This window comes from Humulus lupulus, chromosome 3 (genome assembly GCF_963169125.1).
Source record: "Humulus lupulus chromosome 3, drHumLupu1.1, whole genome shotgun sequence".
NCBI classification, from domain to species: Eukaryota; Viridiplantae; Streptophyta; class Magnoliopsida; order Rosales; family Cannabaceae; genus Humulus; species Humulus lupulus.
Genome location: NC_084795.1, coordinates 245,885,433 through 245,895,208, shown reverse-complemented (window position 1 = coordinate 245,895,208; position 9,776 = coordinate 245,885,433). Strand labels below are relative to the sequence as shown.

At 44.8% G+C, this 9,776-nt stretch overlaps 2 protein-coding genes across 2 annotated transcripts; both read left to right on the top strand.

Moving 5' to 3' along the window:
• Nucleotides 1-2,001: 2,001 nt before the first annotated feature.
• LOC133825528 (vegetative cell wall protein gp1-like) lies at nt 2,002-2,424 on the top strand. Its single transcript, XM_062258457.1, has one exon. The coding sequence runs from the start codon at nt 2,002-2,004 to the stop codon at nt 2,422-2,424; it is 423 nt and encodes a 140-aa protein (XP_062114441.1).
• A 113-nt stretch (nt 2,425-2,537) lies between these two features.
• Nucleotides 2,538-3,203, top strand: LOC133825527 (uncharacterized). Its single transcript, XM_062258456.1, has one exon. The coding sequence runs from the start codon at nt 2,538-2,540 to the stop codon at nt 3,201-3,203; it is 666 nt and encodes a 221-aa protein (XP_062114440.1).
• The last annotated feature ends 6,573 nt before the right edge of the window (nt 3,204-9,776 follow it).

The following is a 9,776-nucleotide window of genomic DNA, read 5'->3' as shown; positions in this document are numbered from 1 at the left end:
CCATTCATCGTCTCAGAAGTTTGCACTAATCTTTATCCAAGTAAGTTTCTCGAACTTCTCCGTCGTTGAGATGCCATGCAATATTTAGTTTCTGGTTTGTTTCAGACTTTGAGTTCCTAAATGTTCTTAAAAAACTGATTTGGGGTAAATGGGCACGTAGGTCCGAGCATGATAGGATAAGGAAAAAACACTACATGAGGCTTAGGAATCGGTTTGGGAGATAGGATTATTGATTTAAAGCGTAAATCGAAGTAAAAATTCGATTTTTAAGCATGTAGAAAAAATTGGGTTTTTCCCGCCCTTTCTCAAAGTCGAAAAGTTTTTTCTAAACTGTTCGCATAAAATTTAGTGTTTTTGTTAGAATGTTGCTGGTCGTATAAAAGCTTAACTTTTATACACAAGCAACGTTATTCCAACGATTCCACTTTCTTGGTCTTTTGGCCGTAGATTCTCATCTCCCCTTCTCTGTTCGCAGATTTTCATGCATGACTCGTGGGGAGGTGAGAGGTCGATCGACAACGACTTGCTCGCACAGTTACTCAAAGATCAAGAACAGCCATCGCTGTTAATCCCGAAAATTCCTTTTTCTCATAACCCTTCAAATAGTTCTTCAACCAGCCCAGCCAACATGGGTCGCGTAAAATCTATTGCTCAAAAGAAAAAGAAAACAACCACTTCTCCTGCCAAACAGCCTGCTCCTCGGGCTGAAAATCCTTTGACCAACCCTCAACCTGAAAAACACTTCCCAGCCAGAAATCCAAACAAAAGCCCAACCTCGGGACGTCCTTCGACCAGAGGTCGAATGGTATGTAGTACCTCCTAGCAACATTACAGCTAGGATGGTAGGGAATTATCTCAAGAAGTACGAACTTCCTCAGATAACCCTAATCAAGCCTACAATCGACCAGCGGGCAAACCTGCCTGGGGGCGCCTTCATCGCCTGGTCAAGATATCACATTGAGGAAGGGACAACCTTGCCTTTTCATCCGATTTTCCAAGGGGTGGACAACTATTTCGAGGTCGCTCCCTTCCAAATCACCCCAAATGGATATAGAGTGCTCTCTGCTCTCTATCACCTGTACAGTCATAAGAAGTGGCTCGTTCCTACGCCACACGAGATCAATTATTTGTTTGATCTCAAGTCCAACCCCAATCACAACAACACGGGGTTCTTCCACTTTTACCACTAGGAATCTGCTCGTACTTTTCTGAGTGAGATCACCCACAAGTCCAACGTGGGAAAGTACTTCTAGGAGTACTTTTTAACATCAGACCTGGTTGCCAACAATCTGGCCTTCACTGAAGGAGGTAAATTATTTATTCGCTGGTCGCTTAATTCCCTTTAGCTTTTCTGCACATTCCTTATAACTTTGGTGTCATTTAGGTCCATGGCGTCGACCAGCTTTTACTCCAGAAATGGAGATACAAGCAACATCCCTGGCCAACATGACCAATATAGAAAAAAAGCATCAAAGAGCTAGTCACGGAGACCAATCTAATGCTGGTTGGCCTTCTGGCACCTCACCAGGATGTGAGGGAATCAACTGTTGGGAGCGCTACCGGTGGAGAAGTTCCCGAGCAGCACCAAGATGTGTCACAAGCTCCAAGGAGGAGGACAACGGGAGTGACCATCAGGGAACCCTCCAGCACCCCACGAGCAATTGCTGCCTCTGCTCCACCAGGAAAGGGCAAGCAAAAGGTTTCTGAACACCCCAAGCCTATTCTTGAATCTTCAGATGAGAACGGTACTGACTTCTCACTCTTAGACAATTTTCCCATTTCCTGTCATTTATTTGACGGGGATGGAAACTTTAAATACACACCTAATTTAAATGCAGACTTCTTCAAGGCAGTGAGTGCGTGTAGCAGTAGTACACTAAATAATGTAGCGACCAGTAGTTGTAGCTCGGTATTTTACTTGTAATTTCGTTGATCTTATTTCCTTGATCTAGTAGGTATCTCCATCTATATTGTTTGACCGTTCGCTTCTATTTTGCAGTCATGTCAGTTGAAGATATATTCGACCTATACAGCGAACCTGAACCCGCTGCTCGTCCAAGCAAGAAAAAGGGGAGCAAGCAACACCGCGGAGAGAGCAGCAGCAACCCTCCGACAAAAAAGACTCAGATCGCGGATCCTCCAATACCAGTTCCTTCCAAGGAAACAACACCTCCTCCAGCTCCCATCGACCAGACGTCTCCACCAGCCCCTACCGACCAGACACGTCCTCCGGCGCCTGTTAACCAACATCCTCCAGCTCCTGCTGACCAGACACCTCCTGATCAAACAGGAGAGGCTTTGACAAACATTGTGCTTAGCTCAGCCAAAGATAGGCTGGCTAAGCTATCGAGGCACCGACGCAGCCGAGAGGCTATCATCGCACCAACTCCATGGAGGTCGACCAGATCATTAACCGTGCGCTGAACGAAGTGCTCAGCGTAAGTTGCCATTATTTGCTGAGATTTATCTGTTTATCTTGTCATTTTATTTCCAATAACAATTTTATCTTTTTTTTCTGATCGCACGGAGTTCTGACCATGAGCGCTAGCTGGCGCTGCTCAGGAGCCCTAGCCGCTCAATATGATAAGAGACTTGGCGAGCAGCTTAAAGCGTCCGAGGATGGACACGCTGAGGAGCTTAAGACGGTTGAGGTCAAATACATCGAGGAGCTTAAGGCAGCTGAGGCCAAATACACCGAGCAGCTTGAAGTGGTCGAGAAGAAAAACACTGAATTGCTCGAACAGAAGGCTAAGCTGGCCGAAGAGCTGAAACAACATCAGGCTACCTTGACCAAAGCCATTGAAACTAAAGAGAAGTACAAGGAGGCTTCTTTTCTTAATTTCAAGGAAGCCTCTAAGATTCAAGATGATCTGGTCATCAGCAGAAAGGAGACTGAGAGGTTGGAAGAACGCGTCAAAGAGCTCGAGGAGACTAATGCCAGTAACCTGGAGAGGTACAAGGGAGCCACCTTTAAATGCTTCTATATGTTCTGGAAGCACAACCGCAAGGCGGACTTCAGCTATCTATCAGAGCGTATGAGGCATTCTAAGATAAGCAGGTGCCTGGCTCTCCTTGAAGAGGAGGAGAGAGCGAAAGTTCCAGCCTCCCCCGAAATCTCCTTGGCTACGGGCATCGATGGCGTAGAAGAGGAAATTGGGGCCTCCGTCGACCAGAAAACTCCTCAAGATCCTCCTGCTTCATAAATTTTCTATTTTTTATTCAACTTTGTAATTTGTATTTTGGGACACACGGACCTCGGTTCGTAGTGTCAAGACAATATATTTTTTGCTGCATGGGCAACTTTTCCTTTTAATTAACAATTACATCCGAGCATAAACTGCTCGCGGTGTAAATGATTTCTCTTTTGATATTATAATATTTCCATTTTATTATAACATCTGTTCACATGACCGAACTTAGCATAGCACTTTGTTTTGATTTAACAAAATTTAAACAAAATTTTGAAAAATACTCTAAGTACTGTAGCATGCTTTCACTTATTTTTCTCATGTGTTTACATATACTCGTTGATATGCGTTGCTTACTAGATACCTTATATGCCCCCAAGTGATTGAGGAGCTTTAGGTCCTTGGTCACTTTCCTGAACAAGACCTGCTCGAACATTACTGCTCGTAATAAAGAGAAAAAATGATAATATAGCAAAACAACACACGTAATGAGCAAATACTTATAATAAATACAATAGTTGGCAAGATTGACTGGCTGCGCACAGTCCCTTTTATTTCTCGTAATAAATGGACAGTCATGTCTGTATGATTGACTAACCCTTGTTCATAAACTTGTAAAAAGTAAAATTAATACAAGCCAATTCTTTAAGAAGAATTGTTTATTGATAGTACTTGCGCAGGTGTTCTCCATTCCAATAGCGAGGAATGAGATCTCCATTTAGGCGAGCAAGTTTATAGGTACCTGGTTGAAGGACTTCTTCAATTTGGTACGGTCCTTCCCAGTTAGGTCCAAGCACTCCAGTAGCTTGATCGCGGGTATTAAGAATAACTCTTCTAAGTACCATATCTCCCACATTAAATTTTCTTTCGCGTACTTTAGAGTTGAAATACTGGGAAACCTTTTGCTGATAAGTTGCTACTCGGAATTAGGCTTGTTCGCGCTTTTCATCGACCGAATCCAAAGATTCCATCAGCAATTGACTATTGGCGTCTTGATTGTATGCCATCCTTCGATGTGATGGCAGATGTGATGGCGGATCTAATTCAACAGGCAACATAGCTTCATACCCATAGGCCAAGGAAAATGGAGTATGGCATGTTGCTGTTCGATGAGATGTTCTATACGACCAGAGGACTTCAGGCAACTGTTCTGGCCATGCCCCTTTTTCTTCTTCAAGCCTTTTCTTTAGAGTATCCTTTAGTGTTTTGTTGACAACCTCAACTTGTCTGTTTTCCTATGGATGAGCTACTGAGGAAAAGCTTTTGATAATCCCATGCCTCTCGGAAAAATTCGTGAACAGGTCACTATCAAACTGCGTGCCGTTGTCTGAGACAATTTTTCTTGGCAATCCGTAGCGACACACTATGTTCTTGACCACAAAATCCAGCACTTTCTTGGTTGTTATGGTTGCCAGTGGCTCAACTTCAGCCCACTTTGTGAAGTAATCAACAGCTACCACGACATATTTGACGTTGCATTTTCCTATGGGCAAAGACCCAATCAAATCTATTCCCCACACTGTGAATGGCCACTGTAACGACTCGAATTTGCTAATAGGGCTTAGGGCCTTGATTAGTGTGCCTGGAGGGCAATAAATGATTTAATATGTTAATATGTGGATTTATGTGAATATATGATAATGATGCATGTTTAGTTGAGTTAAATGTGCATGTGGGCCCCGTCTGAATATGAGGGGTATAAATGTGATAAATGTTATATATATGTAATATGTCTGTCCAGCACGATCCGAGACAGTCCTGGGGAGCGGTTAGCCAGAAAGTCACAACGGGGTTGAGGTTCCGACTCGGGGCGAGTCGAGGGGTAATTTGGGTATTAGATGTGTTATGGGGTTATCGAGTTATGAAAATAAATATTTGGAGATATATTTGAGGATAGAATGTCTAGGAGGGAATATTGGGGAAATTTACCATTTTGCCCTCGGGGGCATTTTGGTACCGCGAGCCTTGAGGTAACCACATAGACTAAGTTAAATAAAACAAAAAGGAAGAATCATTTAAAAGCTTAGGAAACTAACACTTACCTTTTTCCTTCCAGCTGAAGATAGTTCTTATCTATCTCACTCTTTCACTCTCTAAGACAAACTCAAGGAAAATTCTGGTGGAATTAGTCAAGAATTGAGGATTTTGGACTGTTAGAATTAAGGAGCTAAAGTTGGGCACTTGAGGAAGCAGTTCTGAGGTTCAATCCAGTAAAGGTAAGTGTCTATCATGTTAAATTGTGTCAATTTATTAGCTGGTTTAAGGTTGAATATCTGAGTTTGCATGTTGGCTGAGGTTGTAGTTTGTTCTTGGTGGTTTGGCTGAATTTGGAGCTAGACTCTGTTGGGTTTTGAAGCTGATTCTGTGTTAGGAATTATTATGGTGATAAACTGGGACTGTTAGTTTAGTTTTGGGGAGGATTGGTTTGAAGAAAACGCGAGAAAAAGGGTGAGAAATCTGGGTTTGGAGGTGAGGGTCGCGGCCCTAGGAGGGGCACGCCGCGGCCCGTGTGCGCGCGCGGCCATGGGAGGCCGAGAAGCTTCATGCGCGCTGCGGCGCTTGGTGATGCGCATCGCGGCCCGTGTGGGTGGCAGTGAGGTGCTAGCCTCTATTTCGAGGCTAGCCGCGGCACTTGTGGGTAGGTTCGCGACTCTTAGTGCCAGTTTGTGTTTTTAAGGGTGTTTAGGCTTGGTAACTCAATGGTTAAGGCTCGGGATGGATTTTATCACCCGGATTTATAGAACTCAAGGTCCCGAAGATTAGAGATATGGCTCAAAGATATTTAATGGATTAGAACTTGATGGATGGACATTGTTAATGTGTTGTGACTAGGGTTTCGGCGAGGCTCAAGTTAGAGGACTGTGCTCGGGACATTGGTGCTCGGAGAGCTCAGGACTCAGGTAAGAAAACCCTTGTTCCCATAGAGCTTGTATGCAGGGCTGAGCCCAATGTGTTCAACTTGCAGGGCGTAGCCCCTTTGATTGTATTTGCTAGTATTCTGTATTTATTTATTATGCTATGAGTATAATTATGTGAATGATCGGCAAGAGCCGGGAACGGTGTGGGCTGAGGTCGGCAGGGTCCGGGAACGGCAAAGGGCCGAGAACGGCGTTAGGCACGTTGAGTGCAAGGCCGAGTACGGCAAGCGGCCGGGAGCAGCGTTGAGCACGTGGAGTGCGAGTTGCCAGGGCGAGTCCCTAAAGGATACCTGGGATATCCTCACGGTGTAGACCGCGAACCCAGGGCCTGGTAAAGTTCCTGGGACGGCTTGGCCGTATGTGTTTAGCCTATTGACGGCCTGTTTATATGATATGTGTTGATTTTTGCATATGTTATCTGTTATGGGTTTTCTTGCTGGGCTTCGGCTCACAGATGCTCTGTGGTGCAGATAAGGGCAAGGAGAAAGCCAACCAACCATGAGTGTAGCAGGCATGAAGTGGCGTGTACATGTTTCGCCAACCTGGCTGCCACAGCCAGTGGATTTTGGGAGATGTTTGTAAATAAACTTAGATTTTTTTGTTTAGTCGACTTGGTTCAATTTATATGTTGTAAATGTTTCTAAACTGTATTTTGGGATCCCAGGTGTTAAACTTTTATGATTTTCAATAAAATGGAATTATTTCTAAAGTTTTTTTTTTCCTCTGTTTATGGCTTAATTACATTATTTGACCTAAAACCTCAATTAGCGAGTTGAATACACGTTTTTAAACTCACTTAGTAATGGCTCTAAGGAAGTAGGGCGTTACAACTTGGTATCAGAGCTAGCCAAGGTTATTGGTTCTGGAGATTGACCGAACATGTACACTCACTATCAGTGACAAGCTCGACTCAGGGTTGGTTGGTTAGATTGACTAATATGTTTGAGCATGTGTTTGAATACCTTGTTTGCCTGCGTATTTTATATAGAGCATGATGAATGAGTTAACATATGCATGATGCTAGGGCATGGCCCGTTATGTTTTATATGCTATATGAGTTATTTCTTGTGGGTGGCTACTGTGTTTGGGAGGTGGGTTTTGAATGTTGTTATCATGCCTGATGAGCGGCGTCGTTGGTTGCAGGCATATTTGTTGAGATGCCTTGGCAATCAGCTAGACTCCGCGGGAGTAGGGCCGAGGATGACAACCAGGGTCAGGACCCTCCACCTGCCCCACAGAATTGGCAAGAGATGTTTGTCGAGATGGAAGAAAGACTGCAACGGACAGAGGAAGAGTTGCGACAGTTGAGGCAGCAGGCCCCACCTCAAGTTACTGGACTACCAGTGCAGCAGGTTGCAGCACTAGTGCCAGTGCAATCTGCTATGGAGAATAAGTGGGAACCTTTGTATGAGAGGTTCAGGAAACAGCATCCTCCCACCTTCGAGGGTGGATCAGACCCATTGCGGGCAGAGCAGTGGATGAATATGACTTCCTCAATTCTGGATTTTATGAGAGTTCAGGGGAATGAGAGGGTAGCCTGTGCCAGCTACATGTTTAGAGAGGATGTCCGCATCTGGTGGGACGTGGTGGTTCAGAGAAGGGATGTATCAATTATGACTTGGGAAGAGTTCAGAAACTTATTTAACGAGAAGTATTACAGTGTGGCAGTACGAGCTGCAAAGGTTGATGAGTTTGTCAACCTGACTCAGAACCGATCGATAGTTACAGAGTATGCTATAAAGTTTGACAGACTGGCAAAGTTTGTGCCAGATTTAGTGTCGACTGATGCGGCAAGAAGGGACAGGTTTGTGCGGGGGTTGAACGTTATGATCGCCCATGATGTGAATATTACTTTGGATCCTGAGAGTACTACTTATGGCCAGGTAGTGGACAAGGCTCCTACTACTGAGAGGGCCGAAGATCAGATTTGGAAGGAAAGCGCTGTTAGGCGCGATGCCAAGAGGACAATGCCTCCTTTTGTTGGATTTAGTCGTGGTGGTGGTTCTAGTGAGTAGAAGAGGAAGGCCCCAGATTCCTTTGTTCCTCCCACTTCAGATAGGAGGGCACGGGGTGCTTCCACTGGCCGTCAGGGTGGCAATGACAACTGAAGGAGTTTTCTAGTGTGTCCGCGGTGCAGGCGACGACATCAGGGTGAGTGCAGGATCACGGTCTGCTTTGTTTGTGGGAGTGCCAGTCATCTGAAGAGGGATTGCCCTCAAGTTAAGAAAGAGGAGCAGAAGCAGAGTGACAGTCTTGCTCCTGCCAGGGTATTCACTTTGACACAGACCGAGGCGGAGGCTAGCTCCTCAGTTGTGACAGGTCAGATCTCTAGTGCTGGTTCTCTGTATACTGCATTGTTTGATTCAGGGGCTACCCATTCATTTGTATCTGCTAGAGTGATAGATTAGCTTTGTAGACCTAGTAGTGTGTATGTTAGGGGATTTCAGACTTTGTTGCCAACAGAAGAACTGGTAGTCTCTAGGAAATGGGTTAGAGCATTGCCAGTAGACGTAGATGGTAGAGAACTGTCTATTGACTTGATTGAGTTGGAGATGGATGACTTTGATATGATTCTAGGAATGGATTGGCTATCAAAGTATGGGGCAACGATTGACTGCAAGCGTAGTATGGTGACTTTTGAACCAGAAGGGGAGGTACCATTTGTGTTTGTGGGGACAGTTAATGGACCACGAGTACCAAAGATTTCAGCATTGAAGGCTAGAGACCTGATGCAGGAAGGTTGCATGGGATTTCTGGCGAGCGTTGTGGATACCTCTAGAGTGGATTCGGTTGGACCGGGTGAGACTAGATTGGTGTGTGAGTTTCCAGATTTGTTTCCAGCAGATCTGCCAGGGTTGCCGCCGCAGCGGGAGATTGACTTTGTTATAGAGTTGGTACCAAGAGCGGAGCCAGTATCTAGGACACCTTATATAATGGCTCCAGCGGAGTTAAAGGAGTTGAAGATTCAATTGCAGAAGTTACTTGATTTGGGGTTCATCAGACCGACTTTCTCGCCATGGGGTGCTCCAGTGTTGTTCGTTAAGAAGAAGGATGGATCCCTTAGGATGTGTATTGATTACAGGGAACTAAACAAGTTAACCATTAAGAACAAGTATCCACTACCTAGGATCGACGATTTATTTGACCAGTTACAGGGAAGAACAGTGTTTTCCAAGATAGATCTCCGATCAGGTTATCATCAGCTAAGGATTAAAGAGGAGGACATACCAAAGACTGCTTTCCGAACGAGGTATGGACATTATGAATTCCTGGTTATGTCCTTTGGATTAACCAATGCCCCAGCAACCTTCATGGACACGATGAATAGGGTTTTCAAGGATTATCTGGATAAGTTTGTAATTTTGTTCATCGACGACATCTTGGTGTACTCTCAGTCAGAGTCAGAGCATGAGCAGCATCTGTGGTTGGTTCTACAGCGGTTGAGGGAGCATAAGTTATATGCTAAGTTCAGTAAGTGTGAGTTCTGGTTGCCACAAGTTACATTTCTGGGCCATATTGTCAGTAAGGAGGGGATTCTGGTTGACCCAAGAAAGCTTGAGGCGGTCAGAGATTGGCCTAGACCGAGCAATGTTCCTGAAGTGAGAAGCTTTCTGGGTTTAGCAGGATATTATCGGCGGTTTGTTGAGGGGTTCTCCAGAATAGCTATGCC